This window comes from Sander lucioperca, chromosome 3, assembly GCF_008315115.2.
Source record: "Sander lucioperca isolate FBNREF2018 chromosome 3, SLUC_FBN_1.2, whole genome shotgun sequence".
Taxonomy (NCBI): Eukaryota; Metazoa; Chordata; class Actinopteri; order Perciformes; family Percidae; genus Sander; species Sander lucioperca.
The window spans coordinates 29,481,474-29,507,820 of NC_050175.1; the positions used below are offsets into that span (position 1 = coordinate 29,481,474).

General features: G+C 40.1%; 1 protein-coding gene across 4 annotated transcripts; it reads left to right on the top strand.

Moving 5' to 3' along the window:
- Nucleotides 1-605: 605 nt before the first annotated feature.
- LOC116054679 (immunoglobulin-like domain-containing receptor 2) lies at nucleotides 606-25,762 on the top strand. Of its 4 annotated transcripts, XR_004896895.1 has the most exons (11): nucleotides 606-825; nucleotides 4,210-4,596; nucleotides 9,949-10,068; nucleotides 13,262-13,318; nucleotides 15,729-15,875; nucleotides 16,009-16,176; nucleotides 16,639-16,767; nucleotides 17,721-18,066; nucleotides 19,226-19,961; nucleotides 21,448-21,658; nucleotides 25,750-25,762. XR_004896895.1 is itself a non-coding variant. In XM_035999628.1 (10 exons), exons 1-10 carry the CDS (start codon nucleotides 702-704, stop codon nucleotides 21,481-21,483), a joined length of 2,250 nt encoding a protein of 749 aa, XP_035855521.1. In that variant the 5' UTR covers nucleotides 606-701; the 3' UTR covers nucleotides 21,484-21,666. The 4 variants fall into 4 exon arrangements, 1 of the variants encoding a protein (XP_035855521.1); XR_004896897.1 differs by lacking the exon at nucleotides 16,639-16,767; XR_004896896.1 differs by lacking the exon at nucleotides 13,262-13,318.
- The last annotated feature ends 585 nt before the right edge of the window (nucleotides 25,763-26,347 follow it).

The following is a 26,347-nucleotide window of genomic DNA, read 5'->3' on the forward strand; positions in this document are numbered from 1 at the left end:
CTAGTATTTACAGCCGTCAGATGAATACAGTAGGCTAGGCTACGAACAAGTAACTTGCAATGCATTTGTTTCCCCATTCAGACTGAGAAAACTTACACTTTCCCCTCTTATTTAACCGGCAAGCCTTATCAAAACATAGGCTGCTAGCTTTTAGCACAGCACCGGGCTATTCCAACTAGACTATCATTGAGTCTTTCTATGTGGTTTCCAGTAGGCTAATGTGCCACACAGATATGTTAGCTACTCTGCACCTCCTGGCGAGTGCAATGAAAGTGTAACTCTAAAAAAAACTAAATGTTAAAGTATATTATTAAACAAAATTAAAATAATTTCGCAGGTAGCGAATTATTATTATTATTATTATTATTATTATTATTATTATTATTATTATTATTATTTTGTTTTATTACTTTTTGCATGTTCCATTGCAGTAACAGTAACATTTTGGCTTGTGTGTATAGGTAAAATTATATTAGTAGGGGTATATCAAAACCTACACTTCAGTAAAATACAATTCGTTACTTGAATACATAACTTCACAACACAAATTTTCTCATTTACTGCCCGCGTCAAAAAAGCTTTTATTCTGGAAGCCCTTGCCGGAAATCCTGAGTTTTATTTTGACAAGTTTGACGCTGGTCCCGTTATCTTACAGTTAGTAACTGTCCGTGTGGTGTTTGAGTCTGAAACATCGTCCAGGGATGAGGCTAAAGGGAAAAGAAGTAACGTTAGACGTTCATCAGAAAAGTTTTATGAACTTCACCTGCAGGACTTGGAAAATGTTTTTGCTGCCGAAATGGTGGATTTTAATCGTTTGTCTGACAGGTAAGAAGAACAGGGGAACAGATGGAGTCAACTACAGTATGTGGTATAACCATAACAGGTTGTTTAACTCAGATTTAAGTTTGGAGGTAACGTTAACGTTAATGCTAGCGTCACTTTAACTAAGCTAACATGTTAATGATTAAACATTTTACACTCGAATTGAGCATTTGGATTCACACTTTATGAAGTTATATAAGTCGAGCGTCAGTTATTCTTCCTTAGCACATTAAGGTCCTTTCTATTCTGCCAAAGCTTCAATATTTTACACAGAAAAGTATTAAAGTACTTGGTAGTCTGTGGTGGTCTGGTATGTTAGCAGTGCTGCAGTCGACTGTGACTAGTCATGTGTGAATGATCCGACCAGAAGCGTTAGGGGTTGTGGATTAGGAGGTCTAACTTCTGACAGAAATAACAGTTTACCACTTTATTTAGTTAGTTTTACAAAATACCTAAAAAAAAAAATATGACGGCGCATGTGAAGTAACGTTAGCGGATGATTTGGATCCAAATACATTGATCATCCAATAGAACAAGTTAAATAAGTTAGATAAACGTTTTCCCCATTAGGGAAATATCATCACAACAGCACAAGAACAGACCAGAAACAGAATACAGCTAAGTGAAAAAAAAATAAAAAAATAAAAAATAATAATAATAATAATATATATATATATACACACACCAGTATACTAACAAATCATTAAAATTAGGAAACCCACTGTAGATTACCCCAAAACAGTGTGCATCAATGAAATATATGTGCAGAACCAATAATGTAGCTTCCTATCGTTTTTTTTGAATAATCAAAATTTAGTTTGATCAACAAACAAGGAATGTGCAATAGTTTTGTTAATGATAATTCATTTAAGTATTTACTTATTTTTAATGCAAAAATGGCTAGCATTTACTGGCTCCAGCTTATTATTATTATTATTATTATTATTATTATTACTATAATCAAATAGCCTAAAGCTAATGAAGAAACAATATATAGTATGAACGCAGGCAGCAATTGTGGGTCCAAACTTTTCCAACAGAAGGAAGCAGCTCATCTGCCAATATCAAAGCGGCAAGGAACAACGAGAGGATTGAACAAAAATGCTTTATTAAAGGCAGATAACATGTCTATCTCAATCCAATACAAAAGCCAGTATAATGACAAATCAGTGAAACAGCATGCTTACAGATTTTTATCTGTAAAGGTTTTAGGAAATTATTCTCCCCACGTAAAAGCAGACAAATCAAGACAGCAATACTTTAATACTACACTCAAAAGGCTCCTCTGTCCAATATTTTAACAGTAACTGTCTTTGCCCTTCTCCTCCTGCTACTTTGATTTTCTGCTCTGGAGGTGGCTTCCTCTGAAAACTAATAAAGCCTGGATCGCCCTCCGCCTGTGATCCCAGGAAGGCCAACCTCCTGGCTTTTTTTGTTCTAGTTCTCAGAAGTCAGAGAAATATTCTCCCTGAGGAATTTGTGTTTTAAGACAGCTTGATTCGTCTTGGTCTGAATTGCTTCTCTCCCCCCAAAAAATGTTCACCGCTCCAGCCAAACTGTAAAACCAAATTGGCTTCAGATGACTCACAGAAGCCTTTAATAACACACTTACAGAATACATACTTGATGAAATGAATGTGAACAATAGTATCCAAAGGTTTAAAACGAAAACATCCCATTTTACAGTTTAGTTTGATTTTTGAAATGTACACATTGTAAACTGACCTCACAGTAGCCTACAGAATCAGCAAACAACTTGAAGGGGAGATTCATGGTCCATCTGATTCACTGGTGTTATCAGTTGAACTGTGCGTTCATCATGTTTAGGTATGACATGGATTGCTTTGTGTATGATCACATGGAGGTTACATGTAAAGTTCAGAAATGTTTGGTTTTTGATCTTACAGTTTGGGTTCTACTGTACCAGTAATTCTGTTAGTTATAGGGCTGCCTGGCTGCAGCTAATGACTATTTTCATTATTGAATTAGGGTGTACAATATAATTTCTAATAATAATCAATAAATCGTTTAATCTCTAAAATATTGAAAAAAGCCCTTCAAATTGCTGGTTTTGTCTGACCAAGAGACCAAAAGTCAAATAAACAACTAAAGAAAACAGAGAAAAGCAGCAAATCCTTACATCTGATAAGGTAGAACCAGCTAATGTTTGGCATTTTTGCCTGATAAATGACTTTAACCATCAATCAATTAGTTGTTCAAAGAGCTTGTTGTTGATTAACATTCTGTCGGTCAACTAATCGATCAACTCACAAATTGTTTCAGCGCCACTTAGTAACTATGTTTAGGCCTGTGATGTTTTTTTTTATTAGAAAAAGTGTCAGCGTGTACGTCCTTGTCAAGGTCTGTAAACAGCCAAGAACTAATACTCTTGGTAAACATATCACTGTGCTTAATGTAGCTTGTTAGTATGTTTGATGAAATGTATCAGTTCTTTGGAACCAGGCGTGGGTGTTTGGCTAGGTTCACTCTTAGTAACAGAAAGAAAACAAAACTCTTTCAACAGGCCGGCCCCGCTCTAATCCATCACCTCATCCTTGTTCAGTGGTCCAGTTCAGTCACACCTCCCACTGCTTAGCCTGAAAAACACACACACACACACACACACACACACACACACACACACACACACACACACACATACACACGCACACACAGCAGCAGCAGCAGCATGCACAGATGTTTTCTGGGTGTGTGTGTGTGTGTGTTTTTCTCACATGGTCATCTCTCTAGCGGGTGTTGCTGTTGAACCGCCGAGCTTGAGCTCCTGGTCATCATGTGACCCAGAGTCAACTCAGCTCACGGTCAGATTTCACCGAGCAGAAGCAACTCAAACAGTCTCAACAACACAGCCTTGTTTTTTTACACTTATCATGCCAAACTGCGCGATGATTCATTTCATTCCCACTAAAAGTAAAATAAAAACATGCAAGTATTTCTAGTTAGTGTTTATCTGTGTCACTCTATCAGTGTCTCCTTAAACCTTGACTCAGCATCTGAATCAGTGCGTGTTGCTGTCTGCTGTGGTAATCCTTAAATCCCCTTTATTACACATACCCAGTTATTATTAAAATCTGGTTTGGCTGCCAGATCTGTGTTGTGTTTTTATAAGCCCCACAAATTGACACCATTACAAGAATGTTGAATAAGCCATGGATGTACAGACAACTACACTTTGATACTGAAAAAAACTTTAAAAAATGTGAAAATTCACAGGCAAGTTCTGAAGTTATAAGAAATGTTTTTTTTTATGATATCTAATCAGATTTATGAACATAATGAATGCAATGATTATCTAGACATACTTGTTTTAACCCTTTCTTCTTTCACACTTTATTGATCCTTCATTATCTCCTTACTCTCCCACAGATGTCCTCCTTCCCCGTTGCTCGGGGGTTCATGTGTTTGTGAGAGATGAGAAGAGGTATGCTGTGCTGTTCCAGTCGGTGGTTCTGCCGTGTCAGTACAACAGCGTGTCCACCCAGGTCCCCGTGGTGCAATGGGTCTACAAGTCGTACTGTCAGGACCGCACGCGGGATTCGTTCAACTTCCCAGACAGCATGAGTGGAGGCCAGGGAGGAGGTGGGCTAACGGGTGGAACCAGAGGAGCCGGTGGAGGGTACGAGACGGGGATGACAGTGAGCTACCTTGACTGCTCTGACAGCAGCCGGACGGTCCGAACTGTGGCCTCCATGTCTGGTTCCTCAATCACACTGTCAGAGTACTACAAGAACAGAGACATCTCCATCATCAACAGTAAGTCTTATGTAGTGCTACTTGCACCTCTGGTTCAGTTTCTCTTAAGGCTGGACAATATATCAATATATCGATATTGTGATACGGGACTAGATATCGTCTTAGATTTTGGATATCGTAATATTATGATATGACACAGACATAAGTGTTGTCTTATATTGGTTTTAAAGGCTGCATTACAGTAAAGTGATGTACTTTTCTGAACTTACCAGACTGTTCTAGCTGTTCTATTATTTGCCTTTTCCCCACTTAGACACTATGTCCACATTACTGATGATTATTTATCTAAAATCTAAGTGTGAAGATATTTTGTTAAAGCACCAATTGTCAACCCTAGAATATCGCCGCAATATCGATAGATATTGAATATCGTAATATCTGATTTTCTCCCTATCGCCCATCCCTAGTTTCTTTGATGCCCATGCTAAAAACAATATTTATATATATAATATAATATAATATAAGTTTTTTTTTGTTTTTTTGTTTTTTTTTGGGGGGGGGTTCAGCTGTGTAGCCAGGCCGTCACATTATTTGTGCTATAGGATGAATTTGAACTCCCCAGCTTTAGATGGATTTTCAGTTCATCTGCTTGCAGTTTAAAAGTTGTGGTGGAGAATTATTGAAGCTAAATACTGTAGACATGTGATGGCTGAAACAGCCAGACAGATATGATCGGTTTTTCATTCAGTGTATCACAATGTGCTTCACAGAAGCAGAATAATGTAGTAAAATACACAATGGATAAAAACAGCAAAGAAAAGACACAAGTTATTAAAGACATACCAAATATAAATATAGAGCAGCACTATGGAAGCAACTCAAAAGCATGTTTTTTTGGGGTGTCCAGTTTACTAAAGAAATAGCAGCTTTTCTGGTTATTTTGTAACGTATTGATCCAAACTACTGTAATGTTCTTATTTCTTCTACAGCCAAGCCTGGCAAGTTTGATCAAAAGCCATATATCAGAGCATTGGCCCAACCTTCACACAGATTCCTGATTAAATGCCCAACGTAAAGTCAGATAGATTCTGAACACATGTAGAGGAGGGTGAGAGACGGAGGTGGCTTTACTGAAACCTTTTAGACTTTTTCAGAACAATCAGGTTACATAACACAAAAATAATACAAACATACCCACTAGTATTACAGTTGTTTTCCAGTTCTACAGTTTGGCGTGAGAAGACAAGAGCTAGGTGTTAGATGTTAGAGAAGGGGAGGTTGGTTCTCAGAGAAAAAAGAAGGCAAAACTCACCATCCATCCAGTCAGAAATCACTAATCAACCACGTGTGTGAAGCCTGGAATGTGTTAAAAGTAGAAACTGCCCAAAATGCTCATTGCACAGTAAAGGCATTGCCAAATGTATCTCGATAATGATCATAAAATGGAGTTACCCATTCAGACTTAATTTAAGAATGTACTGTAGATTATAAAACAGAAGTTTGTACATATGTTTTATACATAAGATTTTCTGACACTATACCATCTCAGATATGTTGGTATTGACACAGACAGTATGTTGGCTGAAAAAAACACCTGAAAATATGCTTGCAGTCATTTTAAAAAATGGTGTCACCATTACATTTTGCCTACCAGTTAGCAATAACAAGTTTATTTTTCAAATGCTCAGTACATTTTTCAAACTCTCAAATATCAATATCATTATTGGCCTCTGAAACTCAGTATTGGCAGCTCTCTGTGTTTCCTGGGTCAGCAGAGAGGGGTGCTCCCCCACTAGGGCTGCACGATATGAGGAAAATATCTAATTGTGATTATTTTGACTGATATTGCGATTGCGATATGATTCACGATATTGGAGGGAATGATCGTTTTTGTATCATTCTCATTTTCATTAAAAATGATTAACATTGAAAGAAATTAAAATTATTATAGTGTGATTTTTGCGAGGATCTGTACCAAACAAAGATTTTTTTCTTTAGTCTGTAGGATACAATTTGTAGGCCGGGACATCTCTGCAGCACCACAATACTTCATTCAGAATGGTTTGACACATATTTTGCCTTTAACAAATATTGCGCCCCCCTGCGATTTGGATATTGCACTAGTTCATATTACCATTTCGATACAATTGTGATTAATTGTGCAGCCCTATCCCCCACATGGCCATGAGTATATTAAAGGTGCTCTAAGCGATGTTGGGTGACGTCACTTCTTGTTATAACAGAAAAAAGTTTCCTGCAGTCATGGATTATTGTGAATGTTTTAAGCATTGATGACATGGAAAATAATCTATTAGCTCAAGTAACTAAAAGCAAATCTGTCATGCTATTAAAGGCAGTGGTTTAAAAAAATAGTGCACTAGTTTACAACAAATTAACCACAGCAATGAATGCTTATGCCATCGTCCTCAGTTCTACATTCCCTTACTGTCTTACCATTATGTCATTTAAGGATCATCTAAGGGACACTGTGTGTGTGTGTGTGTGTGTGTGTGTGTGTGTGTGTGTGTGCTTGGTGAAGACAGAGAGGTAGCCCTGTTTGCAGGCCTCAGATTTATGGAGCTCTAACTCTGGTTGAAGAATCGACCTTCTCTTCACCAGCCAGAAACACAGACAAAAGAAATGGTTTTCATGCTGTCCTCTCATTCATCCTGACCTCTCACTCCTTCCCTCTGATGTACATCAATGTCCTGCTTTTATTTTCACTCTCCAGATCTCTCCACGTCCCACCATCCACACACTCATTTCTCTCAGTGTAGGGCTTTTCTTTCACTTTGTCGTTTCTCTTTTTCTGTCCCACTCCACCTCCTGTCCTGAAACAGGTCAGCGCAGCAATGTTGTAAATGGACAGAAAAGTAAAAAGTTTAACAATGTTGCCTTTAGAGACGCCCAGTGATCCAGACTCATGTAATCCTATTCAGGGTCACAGCGAGGCTGGAGTCTGTCCCAGCATGCACTGGACATGGGCTGTTCTGTTAATCACATGGCTAACACAGACAAACCAACACACTGACCTGCGCTTCTGATCCTTTAAAAGGTGGCAGTCCATCTGACTTGCATGTGGTTGGAGTGTGTGAAATAAACACTATAACATTGTATGTTGAATGAGTGGAGGTGTTACTGTGTTAAAGGAGAGACAGGTCACACTGGTGTGGTCTGGTTAGCCTGTCTCCCCTCCCCCTTCCTTGGCTGACAGGAAAAGGAAAGTGCATTATACAACCCTGTTTCCTGTCTGCTGTAGTTACATGTCTGACCCCCTTACAATAGAGTCAATGGCCCAGTATTGTCTTGTGTGTTGGATTCTTGGGCCAAACTATATTGGAATTGTTTTTATGGCCTATTCAGTCTTATGAAATAGCACTTTGTTGGAATCTTTGCTTCCATAATTAGAAAAACATTTAAAAAAAAATTGATGTAAATTCTATATGCATTATCCTGAGCTATCATACATAATACATTATCAGAATCAGAATACTTTTATTGATCCCTCAGGGAAATGATTTAGTTGCAGTTGCTCACAGTCACATTTAAGGTAAAATAAGAGTAAGAAAAAAGCAAGTCAATAAGTGTATACAGTAAATAAGTAACATATCTACAATAAGACATAAATAAAAACGTTAAGTAGAAGTAAGTCAGATTAGGTTACAAGTCAGATTAGGTTAAAAAGATTGTTTCAATGGAATGTACACATTCTATTGTAGTGCAGTGTACAGTATGAATACAAGTAGCAGCAGTGAATCAATAAATAACACTTTTGTTCATGGAGCTGATAACTATTGCAGGAATTATTGTACATAATTCTCCAAGAATATTGCGATGTGATGTGGGGATGCGTGCTGTGAGACCAGTTTTAACTCTAAGCGTGTGACACTCGGAGGGAGAAGTTATATAGTTTGATGGCCACAGGTAGGAACGACCTCCTGTGGCGCTCTGTGGTGCATTGTGGGTATCTGACTGTTGCTGAAGGTGCTCCTCAGACTGACCTGTGTATTGTGGAGTTGGTGGGCGGAGTTGTCCAGGATGGAGTGTACTTTGGACAGCATCCTCCTCTCTGACACTGACTTTAAGGAGTCCAGCTCCGCACCAACAACATCACTGGCCTTCTGTATTAGTTTGTTGAGTCTGCAACAGCATACAGGAGAGCACTAGCCACCACAGACTCATAAAACATCCTCAGCTTCTTCTGACAGATGTTGAAGGACCTTAGCCTCCTCAAAAAATAGAGGCGACTTTGGCCTCTCCTGTAAAGTACTTTTACGTGGCCAAAGGTTTGTGGGAACCATAGTCCCGTTTTTATTGTTTGGGTTAATGTGTTTTTAGGGCTGCACGATATTAGGAAAATATCTAATTGTGATTATTTTGACTGATATTGCGATTGCGATATGATTCGCGATATTGGAGGGAATGATCATTTTTGTATCATTATTCTCATTTTCATTGAAAAAAAAATATTAAAAATAAATAAATAAAAATGATTGAAGTGTGATTTTTTGCGAGGCTCTGTATCAAACAAAGATTTTTTTCTTTAGTCTGCAGGATACGATTTGTAGGCCGGGATGTCTCTGCAGCACCACAATACTTTATTTTAGAACGGTTTGACACATATTTTGCCTTTAACAAATATTGCGCCCCCCCTGCAATTTGGATATTGCACTAGTTCATATTGCGATTTCGATAAAATTGTGATTAATTGTGCAGCCCTAGTGTTTTTCTGAGTTTGGGGTGGAAGAACTAATTGACTGGTCTACACAGATCCCTATCCTCACTCCCATCCAACACCTTTGGGAGGAATAGGAACTCCGGGGACGAGCCAGACCATATCGCCCAACGTCAGAGTTGGACCTCAGTAATGCTCTAGTTCCTGAAAGGGAATAAATCCCTGCGGCCAGGTTCCAAAACCTTGTGGAAAATCTTCCCAGAAGAGTGGCGGCTGTACTGGCAGCAAAATGAATTGAAGTCATGATGACATTTTCATTTCTTTTCACCCCCAGCAGCTTGAAACAGTGAGGCATTATTATTTTTAGGATCACAGAGGAAAATGAATGGGCACAATTGTAAAACAATAAACATTTAACATTAAACATACATTACGCGTAAGACAGACTAAATAAGTTTGAAACGTAAGACGTTCTTAGGACCTAACAAAGGACGGTGAGGCATTGTGCTTCACAAATGCATACATGTTTAAACAGGGTTTTAATCTAAATTCTTTCAAACCTTTTAGTTAACCTATGCATGTTACGTTTTCAACTTTTAAAAGTTGCTACAACCTGAAAATGAGTAAACTTAGTTCATCCTCAAAGACATTTTTTTTTTTGCTCAGACATTTAAAATGTTTTAAAATGATTTAGGAGGATTTTGTCATTTTTAACCTCTTCCCTTTTTCTCATGCAGAGGCAGACCTGCGCATAGGAGAGGTCCAATGGGGAGACAGTGGCGTTTACATCTGTAAAGTGGTTATATCTGATGATTTAGAGGGACAGAACGAAGCCTCTGTGGAGCTGCTGGTTCTTGGTAAGCTGCCACTACTTTCCTAACATGCCTATTGTAAAGGATAAGTGTATCCTTAGTGTGTAAAGATCACACTTACACGGCCTTCTCTGTGAATATTGCCTCTACTTTATGTGTCATTGACATCCATTGAAGTTCAAGCGGCTTTCAAATTCAATGTGTTTCCAGTTTTGGTGTGAGCTCTGGCAGATTCATCATTGTGGAACTTTAAACCAGCAAACTTACACGGTATACCATTTGAAATAATGGCTTATTGAGTCATAGATTCCAGCGGTGTCCCATCACCTTGTTTCGTAGATGTGATTAGACTGGCAGACCACACGGTGCAGTATCTCTGAGCAACCGTGTATATGTAATTACTCGTAGACACAAAAATAAATAGAATTTTTCTACGAGCTGCTGTTACATAACACAGCCTTTATAAGCTGACCTATACAGGCAGCACTATACAAGCTCATTAATGAGCTGATTTACAACTAGCAGTGGCACTTCTTGGGCAGTTTTGCCTAATCTGTAACCAAAGCAACTGCATTAACTCATACTGTATATTACCACAAGAAGGTTTTGAAACTTAGTTGCTGCTGCAGAATAGTTATCGCTTGTTTGAGTCTTTGAAATGTCATTTAATTGTGTGTGTGTGTGTGTGTGTGTGTGTGTGTGTGTGCGCACGCGTGCGTGTGCATGCGTGCGCATAGAATCTGTGTGTCCCTTGTTGTTTAAGTATCTGCAATGTGTTGTGTCTTTACAGTGACAGTGGACTTGTCTGTGATCAGTTACAAATGTTACCATAGCAACTGCTGAGAAGCTATGTGGCTCTTGGTGCTCTAATTCACTCTGAGGCTGAACTTTTGTTTGGCTGGCACTCAGGGACTTATGTGTATGCACAAAAGACACACACACATACACACAGAAGTAATGGGCAATAATCTTTTACAGTTTGCAAAGACTTGAGTGAATACTGAATCTGATTAAATGTGGGTAGGGCCCTGGTACGATAATATGTTGTGTGTGTATATATATATATATAATGCTACAGGCAAATGAAGATGGCATGCTTTTCCTGCATGAGTTGCCCTTTGCAGTCTGTAACCTGGCATAAGAGACCCTACATCTAGTGAACAGTGAAAAAAGTTGTATTTTCTGGTCTGCGTGTAGCTAATATGGCATGTGAGGCACTTGTGTTTCCATAACAACTGTTGGGGCCTCTGTGAATGGATGAGGCTGGGTGGGGGCTTTTGTCTTTTTTGTGTAAATGACTTCACAGCAAAGAAGGGAGGGAAGATTTAATGACATGTAGGAGGGACAGCAGAGCACAATGATACAAAAGATGGAGGGGTGACACCATGTGAAACACTCGACTGGTCGACTGAGAATTCAGTTGCTGATAAAAACGAAGGAAGAATTCTGCTTCCCTCTGTTCTCCCTTGGTATGGTTTTAATATCTGTGTGTGTGTGTGTGTGTGTGTGTGTGTGTGTGTGTGTTTTTATGTATCTCTGTAGAGCTCTACCAGCATATAGGCTGACCTTCTCTTTACAATTAATTTCCATAGGAGGAGTATGCGTGGCAGTGTACAAATACCACCCGCCTGTATAACCATATGAAGAAAAACAAGCAAACCCTAAATATTTGAAAGTAAATCTCCGGTGAATCACCGGCCTGCAGGCAAATTCACATGTGAGTGGGAACTCCGCATGTAAGCTGCCTTACTTGTTTGAGCAGAATGGAGAAAGAACACATGACAACAAAACATACAACATTAGAGGAGCATTAAATGCAAATTCCAGCACCTAGTTTTTTGAATTAATGTGGTGATTCAGCGGCTTCTCAATGAACTTAATAAGGTTCTTTCTGTTTTCAAATTCAGCAAAGAACACGTTTAGCCTTCCAGAAAGATACAAAGTGAGGTATGTGCAGCACTGTCAGCCAGAGTCAGGCCAAGATAGTCCAGCCTGCTGTCTGTTTCTCCAGTCCTTCTTTCTGGCGCTCAACACTCCTCCTCTCAGCCATAATCACACTATCAACAGTAAAACACCAGTATCTGCTCAGCTCACACTCACCTACTAGCTTTTTCACTTTTCACAAAGCTTCAACTTACTGTCCTCACATGGACACATGCACCCAAACAAAACACACTTGTTACACTCGTCCCCCTTACTGCATCTATCATGTATTTACATGATAGATTCGATTCATTCAGACATCTGACATTTGATTCATTCAGACATCTGCTGACCTGGTGTGGAGTCCCTTAGAGCTATTTTTAAAGAGAACATTTTTAAGAGAAAGACATAACACTAGGAAGATACCAGGATCAACAGTTGACAGGCGGTGATGGTTTTTAAGGACTTGGGTTTTATCTGGTGTTCATGTTTCTCCTTTCTTTCCCTGAAACATATTTATGTGTAGAAGTAATCTATCTGTCCCTCCACCAACATTTCTGTAGCTGTAGTTAAAGGAATAGCAACATGTATAATTTCAGAATATGGACAGAAAAGTGCAGGGACATGTTTCAGCATGAGGAAAGAACACACTTAACTACACGGAGGTGGCGTGCAACTTCAGGTGTCTACAGCAACTTTTCCTGAATTATTCAACAGGATGATTTGTTAAATTGGAGAGAGCTTATTATCAAGAGAAATAATGGACTTATGGTTCTCCAGGGCTCGTCCCTGGGCCACTACTCTCTTCACTGGATAGATAACAGAGAGACAAAGACAAATAAACAGTTTCAGAAACAAAATGTTTCTCTGCACTCTGCTTGCCTGGCTCTGGACGTGAAGAATGTTCCTACCTGTGATTTTTTTTTTTGCATGTGACATTACTCACAGCTTCTGCCTATATGTCATGAGAATGGTCCACGTTCCAATCTGTCTTCTTACCAGACCGATGACCTCACAGCTTTTGATATCAGAAATCAGATGATCAACCTGCTTATCAGTTGCTCTGATATGGAGACTTTCAGGAACAAGATCAGTTTGTCCTTTGGTGCATGCTGCTGTTGAGCTGCCTCAACTCTTTTTTTTTTTATCTGTTAATCTTTCCCTGTATCGCTCTCTGTCTGTTCTGTCTTGCTTCTCTCATCACGCATGCCGCTGCTGCAACAACTTTCTTTGAATCAATCATTTATATCGACCCCATTCCCTCTCCTCTCCTCTTCTCCTCTCCTGTTGTCACCTCTGCTCTGTCTCTCTGCAGGTTTCTCAGGTGTGCCTGAAGATCTCCTGCCAGACTTTGATATGAAGATTATGCCAGGTAGGGGCATAAAGTATTCTCCCCCTCACCTGGTTCCTTCCATTCATACTAACCCTACTCACCGCTCTCTAATAATGGATGTAGGAACCATTTGGGAGGTGGTAGGGAGAATTCCTTGAGATGGAATGAGTAAATAATGCAACCGGTGTGATTCAGCTATAATGAGGCTTTGACAGAGTAGAGTTCAGAGACGTTTTTATCCCACACCCTTTAGATAAGAGGTCACTCCCACTACGATGAGCTGTGCTGACAAACAGCTATTATGGTCATTACAGTTATTTATGGTTGTGGTTAGCATGTCGTCCCACATCATTTGGACACTACCCAGTAAAAAAAACACAGTGATCAAGAGGGAGTGAAGTTTGTTTATGTCACATCAAATTCCTGTAATACACAGTTAATTATCACAGGGTTTGTGGGGAGGTGATAAATGAATAGATGAATTCTGTGGATGTAGCTCCCAAAATGACATGGTATGAATCACTCAGCTAGTGTGGTTACTGCAAGCTTATCTCTGGTGTTAGTGTTGCATTAGTATGTGTTGTTATCCACATCGACTCCCACTGTGCTCTGAAATGTGTAAAATGTACTGTGTTAGCTTCAGTCGTGTGTGTGTGTGTGTGTGTGTGTGTGTGTGTGTGTGTGTGTGTGTCGTACAGAGCAGCGTAAACTGTCCATTTCCTTCCTGTAGCAAAATCTGGTTTCCTGTGTGTGTTTTTAGAGAAACAACGTTGTCCTTGGTTTTACATTGTTAAGATTTCCTTATCTGCCCTCTCCTTGCCTTTGCTTTGCTTTGCTTTGTCCCTGTAGACAGATACATGTTGTTTATCTGTTGTACTTGCCGTATCACTCACTTCAGCACAAATACTCGGTGTAAAACCATCTTATTTCTTTAGTTCGGGCTCATTCTGGTTAAGATTGAATTTGTTCTGATTTGTTACGTCCCAAGAAAAACATTTACTTTCTGGAAAACAGGCAAAAGAAGTTAAAAACTCCACATGATAGAAGACACATTGTTCAAGAATTCAGCCTTCTCTCTCTTAGCTGATGTCTCATATCTCTACAGGAATCATTCCTCACTGTGTTATGTCCCATCCCAACATCCAATACATCACATTAAGGAAGAAATGATACCATTTTCATCGGTGCTTATAGCAGCTTACATGCATGCATGAAAACATATGTTCAAATATTTCTTTCTTTTTACTTGGATAAAATCTTGGTTAATGTCTTGGTTATCATCTCTGGTTATTACAGTAATTTATTAAACTGGTCACACTGTCAGCCGGGGTTTGGGGATTTCTCTCATGTTATAAACGACCCTAATGTAACACATAAGGACATCTGCAGCTCCCATGTTAAATAGTGAAGTTTGAGAGATTGTATAAAGGTTGATTAAGAATACATGTTTCTGTAGACATTAAATACATTTAAGGTTCTCACAACAAAAGGGAAATAAAAACATTCAATCAAACATTTTTACTTCCTAATTACCAGTTGCTCTTATATTGTACAGGTCCACAGCCCTTCAACAGTTCATTGGTTGTCTAAATTTTAATGAAGTCACTTTTTAATCAACTAATCCCTAGTATATATATCATTTTTTATTAACTAATTATTTGCAACTACTACTACCTTTATGCCCATTTTTGTAACTATGAATTGGTTCTTCATTTGTGTTCAATAATGTATTTTAGGGCCATTGAGTTCATCAACAGGGTACTCAAAAATCCAACCGTTTTAGTATACATGTTGGCATTTTTAAGTTTACTTCAAATGTAAACATGGGACATTCTCAAAATAAGGTTAAACTAGTATACAGTATTGGGTTACAGTCAGTGTAAACATGGAGGCATACTGTACAGACGGAAAGTGGTAAAATACTTCTAAAATACAGATTTAAAGTGAAACCACTGATTATAAACCATTTGCAGTTCTTGAGGAGTACTACTGCATATGTGAAAAAATACTAAAGCCTTTTGTTGCTCCAGAGGGAGCTGTGTGAAATCTGATAAATTGCCTCAAGTGATGTCACTTGAGCTGAAGTCTACACGTTTAAAAATCTGAGGAGTGGAGTTAGAAAGAAGTGACCTTACCCGTCCTCTGTATCCGTTTCTTCAGTTCTGCTTGAGGCCAGTGGCTCGAGGCTACATTAGCTGCTATTCGCATGACACACAAATCTCTGACCAAACTGTCAGCAGTAGAGTTGCATCGTGGGTCATGTAGAAGCCAAGCACGAGAAAAAGACGATATCTCTGGTTCTGCTGCATCAATTTTGATGTCTAAAGCACACAGCCATTTTAGTACAATAGAGTACACAGTGATCTGATCAAATCAAACTGGTTCTCTCTAACTTAATATGTGTTGGTATTTATCTAAACGCAGGATTCTGTGTTGTGTGTACTTTCAGAGTGGGTGTTTGTGTCGGCGGTGGCACTGGGCAGTGTCTTATTCCTGCTGTTGGTCGGGATTTGTTGGTGTCAGTGTTGTCCTCATTCCTGCTGCTGCTACATCAGCTGCTGGTGCTGTCCCGACACATGCTGCTGCCCAAGACACCGTGAGTATGAACACACACACACACACACACACACACACACGCAGCAGCAAAAGTTATTGCTCAGAACACTGACTGACTATTGAAAATGTGTTTTTCTGGAAAGTCAGAATGGGATTGTGTGTTGCTTTTGTAGTTTATGAGGCAGGTAAGGGTATAAAGACGGGCACCTCCACGCCTCAGACACCTGCCTACCCTCCATACTTTGTCACTGGTGTTCCGACGATGGTTCCCATCGCACCCCCATCTCTGGTGGACAAGATGTCTTCCCTCCCCCCTTCAGATGGCAGCATACTCACAGCAGGTGAGGTCTTACTCTTTTTCAAGCAAGTGAATCTGTGTTTTTAGAATTCCTGACCATATCAATGTTGTTGTTTTTTTAATATACTCATCCCCAGAGTTTATTCTGCACTTTTTTATATTGCATTTGCTGGGCGTTGAATAATCTGCAAGATGAGCTTCATTTGAAAACCGTGCCTTTGTATCAGATATTTAAGTACAGCATTCAAAAAAGTTCTATGAGAAATGTAATTGTTTCTTTCGGTTACTTTTTTATTTTGGGAATGTTGTAAATTGATGTGTGTGTTCTCATGTGAATGCATGTCAACTATTTTATTCTGCAATTTTGGCCAGAAACAATAGTAATACAATAAGGTGGTGAAAATAGAAAACGAGAAAAAGCACTACTAATGGTCCTCGATCCACAATGACCAAACACACAAAGACAAAACTTTTCCATACTGATGGGTCAAGTGTGTGTCTACAGTGCCAATGCATGCTGTAGGGGTTCCCTACCGCGTTCCTTCACCTCAGGATCAGGACTCTCTCAGGGTGCTACAGTATGTAGAGAAACAGCTGGCTCACTTCAACCCTGCCAGGTCAATCAGCCACCAGTGTAAGCTCCATAAACCCATCCTATGGGTTTACTCTCTGAAAATGCTGTCCACATTTTCTATTGCATGTTGATACACTCAATAGACAATGCATGCTGCACTATCTATAGTGTTGGTAGTTTCTTTTTTGTCTTTTTATCCTTTTGAGCTTGTCTTGGCTTGCCTCTCTGCACAAGCATTCTGCGTATTGAATTCCCCGTAGTTCAGATGTGCATAGTAGCAGCTGTGCATGCCTACTCACCGGAAAGAATGTGTTTTTACGATTCTCTCTCCAACAATTAATGTGATCGCTTACAGACATCGACTCTGACTTTCTTCTTCTGCAGTCTTTGTTATAACTCTCTTAAATTCTCTGATACCTTAAAGTGCTCATATTATGCTCATTTTCAGGTTCATAATTGTATTTAGAGGTTATATCAGAATAGGTTTACATGGTTTAATTTTCAAAAAACACCATATTTTTGTTGTACTGCACATTGCTGCAGCTCATCTTTTCACCCTGTGTGTTGAGCTCTCTGTTTTAGCTACTGAGTGAGACATCACACTTCTGTTCCATCTTTGTTGGGAGTCGCACATGCGCAGTAGCTAGGTAAGGACTACTAGCCAGTCAGTTGCAGAGTATGAGGGCGTACCACGCTAGCAGCTAGGCGAGCGTTATAACGTGTGTTACAAAGTGACGCGCGTTTGTCAGGAAAGTAAAGGCTGGACTACAATAGAGCTGTTTTCGAGCAGTTTGTGAACAGTGTTTTCTGTTGGAGATGGTAAGTCCCTTTGGGGTGGACTTTGGGCTTTTTCACTTTGTAAACCTATAACGTGCACGAAAAAAGATATAGAACACAATAAAGGAAAGGGAAAAAGAAAAGGCCAAAAAGCATAATATAAGCACTTTAAAGAGAAATGTTCAGTTTATTCAGTCATTCTTCATTTATCCATTCCTTCATTTTGACCTGTCCAGCCTGTAGCCTGTCCGAGCTGAGCTCCCTCCACGAGGGAGAAACCAGCTTCCGCCAAACATACCGAAATGTCCAGAGGAAAGCTCTGCCCGCCATCCCTGACCATGACCCTCAGCCTGAGCCCCAACGCTACCGTGACAACCGCAGCCCAGAGCCGCAGCGTTACCGTGACAATCCCCCTTCACCCCATCGATATCACGATGACCGCGACTCAGAGCCTCGCCGCTGCCAGGATGAGCCCCTTCCTCCGCGGCGGTACAGCGATGACCCTCCGTCCTCGTCCCAGTTGCGCAGGCCCGGCCGAAATCATCGGCAACAGAATCACAGCGAAGAGGACGACCACAAAAGGTACTCTCTGTCTGTGTGCGTTTACATGCACTAAAGTGACCTGGGTTCTTACTTTATTTTAGAAGCATGGCTTACTAATTTAGCTGCTATAGAAGACGCTTCCTGACTTTTTTGATGTCAGGGCAGAGTGACAGGGCAGAGAGATGACAGACAGACACAGGCACATTTTTCATTTACATTACAAATAGTCAAATGTTCAGTGGTGGAAAGCAACTGTTTTAGACATATAGAGTCCGTTTTCATGGGGAAAAAAAATGAAGTTTCTCTAATTTCCTACCTGATTACAGAAAACGGGTTTCCCGTGTATAGTAGATGACGTTTAAAGGCGCTGACACACCAACCCGACGGCCGGTCGGACTGACTGCCTCCCCGAGTTGGTCAAAAAAGTGCCTCGGAACACACCGAAGCGACGCCGACTTGAGCGTGCGTTCTGCGTGTGCACGAGACGTAATATGTCTCCATAACAGCAGACGGCCATATCTGTATTGTCGCCCAAAAAATTGAAACCAGCAGCTGATTGGACAAACGCGTCACATGGGTCTCCCTTCTCCCGAATTTCAAAACCGACCATAATGGCGGCTCATTTTGAATACAATCTCGTATTTTACGAAAATAGTTCACCGAAACGTGTTTCTGAAAACATTTTAAGCGAGAAATAGGCCATGCAGCTGCTGAATCTGTCTTCATTTCAGATCGATAAAGGTCAGTTTTAAAAGATTTTCATCAGATTTTGAGAGGCGTTCGTCACGCTCATCCCGCTCGTCATTTCCGGGTTAGCACTCCACCAATCAGATTGGTCATTGAGTCCGACTGCCTGAAATTAAATCGGCCCAAACGAACGGCGACGGCTCCTCCGACTGACGACGGCACGGAACACACCGAACAGACTCAAGTCACCGACCTCGCCTGACTGTGCGACGGCCGATAATCGGTTGGCCGATAATCAGCGCCTTAAGCAATCAGCTTACAGGAGAAAGCCAGTAACTCATTTACTTAAGCACATGTAAACTCAGCGACTTGTGAATGCAAACAGATTCTGAATATCTGCATATAAATATACACAATACTCACAATCCTCCTGACCTTCTCTTGCGTCCTGTTCCCTTGTCCCCTCCCTCTCCCTGTCTGTCTTCTCTTGGCCTTGTGTTGTGTTTCACAGGTGGAACCCTCGTTCAGAACATCTGCGGAGAAAGACGTACCGTACTGCCGGACGAACCGGCTCACTAGACGAGCTGGAGGAGTTTGCTGCTTCTTACAAGCAGAGAGGAGACAGAGGGGAAGAGAAAAGGGATGAGGACAGGGGAGACTATGAGATGGAGCGTCTGGAGTTCAGTCGGTATCCTTCATACCGTAATGGTCCACCTCAGCATTATCACAATGATGAAAATGAGCTTGGCGACAACAGCGACCGTGAGGATCGTCTCAGAAGAAACAAGAATAACGGACATTACATAAGCCCCCTTCAGTCACCCGAAAAGAGAAGGGGCACTTGGGACAGTGAGCGACCTGCCCCACCTCCTCCCAGAGTCAGTCCACCATCGACTTCTTCTCAAGAGAAGGACTACGATGGCACGTTCCTGACCAGCCTGCTGGAGCGTAAGGCCAAGTTACGAGGGGTCAGCCAGGGGAAGAGTGGGGCCTGGGGGGAGGGGGATTCAGACACAACCTCTAAGGGCAGCTCGAAAAAGAGCAGCGGGGAATCGAGTCGGCACTGCAGCCGATCGCCCAGTAACAGGCCTGAGGCAGATTCGCTTCCTCCTTACTCAGACACAGAGCGAAGCAGAACGGACAGGCCATCTCCGCGGCCGCTCCCAGCAAACACTTGCTCCTCTCAACCTCCTGCCCATTCCCTGCCCGGTCGCACAGAGGAGCCCAGAGACAAGACCCGGAAAGTGGTGAGTAACATCTAAGCCTATCAACTATTGGTAGCATTGTGTGCTGCTGATGCTAATTTGCAGATCAACAGCAGTGAGTAGAACTCATGTAGCATATTTTCTAGTTATTGAAAACTAGTTATTGATGTGTAATTGATAAAAAGTTTAACACTAGGCTAACAGCAAATTGTTTAACACTCAATGTTGGATTTCGCTGCTTTGAAGGGAGTTTACTAGGGCGTTTCCACAGGGGCCCAAGAACCTTTTAAAGAACTAAATCTGCGTTTCGTCCGGAGGAACCAGGGATTACATTAAAGGTGCACTATGAGTTCCTGCATGGTTTCAGCACGATTTCATTTTTGTCTCAAATCGTAGGCATCTCTCCTTGATCCGCTGAATACACTGTGAAAAAGCCCGGTCTCGGGAGACAACACAGGGGTCGTAAACGTCAAACAAACACTAGGGGTTTCAGAAACTGCATGGCCTATTTCTCGCTTAAAATGTTTTCAGAAACACGTTTTGATGAACTATTTTAGTACAATATGAGATCGTTTTCTACGTAGCCATGACAGTCTGGCTGTGAATTTCCGGAGAAAAAAGAACCACGTGACGCTTTCGTCCAATCAGCTGCCGGTTTTCATTTTTTGGGAAACAATCGGACTGTTAATGGAAACAATACAGAGCAGCGCCGCCTGCTGCTATGGAGACGTATTACGTTTCGCGCACGCGCAGAGCGTATGCTCAAGTCGGCGTCTCTTTGGTGTGTTCTGAGGCACTTTTTGGACCTTGGGGACCTGACTGATCAGTCCGACTGGCTTTTCTGCCAACGGTCGGCCGTCTATTTGGTGTGTCAGCACCTTTAGTCAGTTAGTCATGACAGTTACGGAAACATAGTAGGAGGGGCAAGCTTGCTCTGTGTTGTTTGGAATTTACTTGGAACGTCAACAGAAGTGACGTCATGCAGGAACTCATAGTGCACCTTTAAGTTCCTGTAAAAAAAAAAAGTCCCAGCGTCAGGGGTAGAACTTTATGATGGTTTAGGAAAATATTATATATTTCAAACTCATATCATTATGTTGTCTTCCCCACACGGGGTCCCAGCTCTAAGGCTGTTGTTGTTGTACCTTTGACAGGTCAGGTTCAGATGCTACTACAATGAAAACTAGGTAGAATACTCTGTTCTGTATCCAACTACTCTCCATAACAATCATAACTGGTTGTCTCCTCTCTGATAAACCTGGGTCAAAAAGGTATTCAACGTCAAAGAATTCATGTACAAGATAAATTCATTCAACAGAACTAGCTTTCAGGAGCTTCAATCAAATCTTTAAATCATTTGAAAAAAGGTTGAAATGCAGTTTGTCCCAGGTTCACCATAATAACCCTGTTTGGCTAATGTTTACTATCTTTTACTCCTTCTCATTCTACTGTAAATGTATGTGAGTATTTTGGTGTAAGCTCTCTGCTATTGTGTTGATCACTTAAACTTTTTTTTAATCCTCACCAGAGCACTCTTCTCAGCCGGGACTCCCTCATCGTCTGATGGACTTAAAGCCACGCAGACTGACTCTCTCTAATCAAAAATATGCAACTGACCGTGAAGGAAAGCTGAATCAGCACAGAAATGGACAACAGACACACTTTTTCTATCGAGACTGTCACTAGGGTTCCTGCCTGTTACGATGATGTTCAATGAATGATGAAGTCATTACTGTTCAGTTTCTGTCACCGGATGACTCATATACATGTATATCTCAACTGGACTAACACTGAACTAATGGTGACTGGGTCAATGTCCTGGACTGTCCCTCCCAGTGGGACACTGTTCGTCTCCCCTTATCCTTATACGCTTTACGCTTCCAGTACAAAGAGTGCATTCATTTCCACTTGATGAGATATCTGCTTTAAATAAGCACAGTTGTAGTAAAGGAGGTACATGACAACAGCATTATTGTAAAGTACATACTGTAGCTTCAGCTGAATGACAATACACACACTGTGACATTCAGCAACATATTCAGGGACTAAAGCACCTAATTCAGACGGCTTTTGCAAAGAGATTTTAATGTTAACTAAAGCTCGTAGTAGTAACCAACATTATCAAATGTTGATATGATGTGTATCTACAGAGGGGTGGATAAAATAATGTAAGCACCTCCTGGAAAAGGACTCTTAAAGCTGCATTAAGCAAAAGTTGGACCAGCTCTATAAACGCAATAGTTTGTCACTGACTTACTGAGTGAGTGATGAAGTTACATTATTGATCGGTCGAGTGTTGGAGTTCCACATTGGCCGTTGCTCTTTCAAATAGGCCAATAGGCGCAAACTTCTCAATCTTTGACTCAAACGTAGCTTAACCATATCATATGATATGCTACTTCAGTCACTTTAAGAACAAATATTACTGCAGCACTACAGACGTTTGCAGATTAACATTTAATAGCCAGGATTCACATAGACACTACCACTGACTATCTGTATAACAATTTGGCCAGAATTTATCACATTGGCCGTTACACGATCGAGCCATATGCTAGGTTTGACCTGGTCTGGGTATATTGACAATGAATCAGTAAGGTGAAAGGTGTCAATCGTAGTGACTCTGCAGTTTTGCTCAACTCTACAGAGCCGCGTAGTGTCTTTGAACTTATTGTTTGAGGTTTGCACACTGCGCATTTACTGATTTGATTCACTTTCACCGCTCTCAATGATGTTTACAGCAACAGCAGGCATCTGTTTTTTAGTATACAGTATAATAATATTAAAAGCTCTTAAAAAGCCACTGTACACTACCTTTTCAGCACTAAACAGCAGACAGACACAGTTAGCAACTAGCTGGTGGCTAGTGCAGTGTTTAGCAGCCAAAAAAAGCCAGACATTTCCCTCAGGAGTTGTTTCAAGAAACAACAACAGAGTTAAAACAGCTAAACGGAGCTAAAAGGAGAGTGAATATTGGACTAATATTCATCAGGTGCACACAAAAACAACTCCAAATGAATACTAATGTTGCCCTGTATCTGCTGCATATCTAAAATGTTTGCTAAAATGTTCACCATTACAATTTTATAAGGTGATAACTGTTTTGTTTTTTAATTTTGTTTATACAAGTGTGTTTACGTCTTCTGCAGGCCCCATGTGGCCAACAAAGTCTATTAATGTTTCTTTAAGTAACTTAATCTTACATGCAAATGTTCGGTTCAATGCCATGTAGCAACTTTTTTCAGCTTCATCAATTTCATTTTTATTACTGTATATTTTAGGCATTTTTAAAGCAACAAAAGATAGAAACAGAGCTTTTGAAATATTGAATAATGTGTGCTAAAAATGCAGGAGTGCCAATCACAAATGTATTTGATAGGTCAATGGGAATCCTTTTGAAATTCATGACAACATACAGTATATGCCAAACACAGAAAGCTACACTGACAAAGTAGTAAACTAATGAGGCTATGCACTAATACTGCATACTGATCCAATGTGACCCCCACTTGCAGCATTGGAAGTGGTGATTTAGTTACTTCTTTATTCATGAAGCAGTAACGTTATGTTTTCTCCACCTTGTATATCAGTGGAGCTTTTCATCGTCTACTACATAATAACATGTTAGAGTTTGCACAAAGTAACTATTTTCTGCAATTGACTAAAACCTTATGAAATGTTTGTTTTTTGTAAACCTTTAAGTTAAAGGTATTGAACTGCCACTGTCCTTTTTAATTAATTAAGTTTTTTTTTTTTTACTACAGTATGAAGACATTTTTATATGTAAACCGGACCTATTTATGTGTGTAGTGTGATATGATCGATGTAATTTGTAAATGATTATGTTTGTTTAAGCTTTCCAGTGTGACTGTGTACATAAGATGAAGTGCCTTTGACTTGATAACTGTAATTCAGCCTTTTCTTATCACTGTTTATTCAATAGCTAAACCAGCACCTTCATACATTGTCAACAGTCACACACATATACAAAACACATATTAGCTGACTGATTGTTACTTATTTTGATCTAACATTACACCAAACAGTATTTTATTATTCCTGCCTTCATTTAAGTCTTCTTTAAAAAAGTCTAAATCTGTGTTTTAGTTCATGTTTTCTGATGTCTGGTACTGACAACTCTGTGTGTGTGTGTGTGTGTGTGTGTGTGTGTGTGTGTGTTTGTTTTACTATATTCGTGGGGTCCAAAAACCGGGGAATACAGTATACTTGTGGGGTCTGCACAGCCTTGTGGGGCCCAAAATGCTGGACCCCACAAGGTTAAAGGTCTGTTTGAGGGTTAAGACTTGGTTTTAGGATTAGGGTTAGAATTACGTTATGGTTAGGGTGAGGGTAAGGGTTAAGGTTAGGCATTTAGTTGTGATGGTTAAGGTTAGGGTAAGGGGCAAGGGAATGTATTATGTCAATGACGGGTCCCCACAAAGATATTGAAACAAACGTTTGTGTGTGTGTGTGTGTGTGTGTGTGTGTGTGTGTGAGATGACTCTTTACTTTTCTGTTAAGGAGACAATGTGTAATTGAGTATGACTCATGTCTTTGTTCATTGTTGTAATCACAGACTGCCTGTCTTCACGACACAGCTGTGTCAAAACTCACATATCACTTCTGCCAGCTCAACCACAGAGATCTGCGTCGCAGTTGTTTTGACATCCACATAAAATAATTTCTTACAACTTTTGTCCATAAAGTATTTATTTATATAAATAACACAAACATAAAGACCAACAGTGTCTATCTCTCCATCATCTCGGCAAATAAGTCTAACAGAGATAATGAAACCCAGGTTTTATTGAGGCTTATTGTTCTTTACTTTAGGATGTTTTCAATTGCTTGGCTTTAAAGGTGCTCTAAGCGATGTTGGGTGACGTCACTTCTTGTTGACGTTCGAAGTATTTTCAAACAAAACGAGGCAAGCTCGCCCCTCCCTCCTCCTCATCCTGTCCCCTCCCCCTCCCTTCCGTGTTTTCACGCACTAACCCCCCAAATCCTTCTTGTCTGTTATTGGCTGGAACGCTGGAACACTGTTTGTTATGTTTCATGGTGCAGGTTGGCGCAGTTAGTTTTTGTTGCCTTTTTGGGAGCCTGGGCTGTCTACAGAGACCGTGGATTTTTACAGTGTGTTCAGGGGACAGGCAGCTAGCGGATAGTGAGGAGATGTTTGCTGTATGTGACAAAAAATGTTGTAGCCTAAAAAAATGCGTGACATCGCTTAGAGCACCTTTAAGATATTAAGATTGTACAGGCGGTGATGGAATTTTACACATTTATTCTGTACATAACTACTGTACTCAAGTATAATTCTGATACAGTTTTGATACTTTAGAGTATTTAATGTTTTCTTTGAGTTATATGTAGTTACTATTTACTTTGTAGAGAAAGATTTTGCATACATAATTCATTATTTTAAATGTTGCTACCCAACAGTATATAAAGTACAAATTTCAAACGGCTCTCACCAACTACAGTAATATGCTTCTTGCATTGACATAGTCCAGCTGCTTTTCATGAGCTAAAACAATCAATCCAATGGGGTTTTAAATTGTTTATTTAGGTTATAAAGAAAACGTAAGTCCTTCTTCAACCACTACAGGGACAATAAGAAATTAAGAAAGAATTAAAAATAAGAAATTATTTTTATGACATTCACAGAAAGGGCTCATTCTATTGGTTTTGTGTGTTGTGCTGTCTGTGTGTGAGAGATGTGTGAGCTCATGCACTGTATGTTTGTGATGGGAGGGATCGGGGAAGTAGGTGACCACTCACAGCTGGAGAGTATGCCAGGGATGTTGTTATGTCCTCCTGGGCTTCACAGAGTCATCAGCAGGGAAATATGACATCAGCAGACACCATAGAGTAAAAGTAAGAGTTAGAGAGAAATCGGATGACATTTGGGTGTTTGTTCACTGTCAATCAAATCTAATCAAACCACACACACACACAGTCCTGATGAAGCAGATTAGCTGAGTTTTTAAGTTTCAAACTCTATATAACCCTTGTGTTGTCTTCACCGTCGTCCATGAACTTGTCATACCGGGTAAAAATTTATGCTTTTTTGACGCTTTTGACGTTTTTTAAACGTTGTTGTCCCTCTTTTCAACGCTTTTTTTTTTTTAATTAATGGTCAATAAACCTAATAAAATGACATTATACCAAATTTTTGAGTTTGAAAAAAAAGCATAAATTATGAATTATTTTGAATAATAGAATAATTAAGATCAGAGGATGTTGAGTGAATCACAGACTGGTTTATGTCAAAGTTTGGTCAGGATGGTGTTTTGAAACCATTTAAACATTTTTTTTCAAATGCCATGAAATTAAATAAAATAACCAAAATTCAATGGAAGTAATCATTAATTTTACCTGTGAAGAACATGGATGCATGGATGTATATGTTGTCTGGGTTCCATACA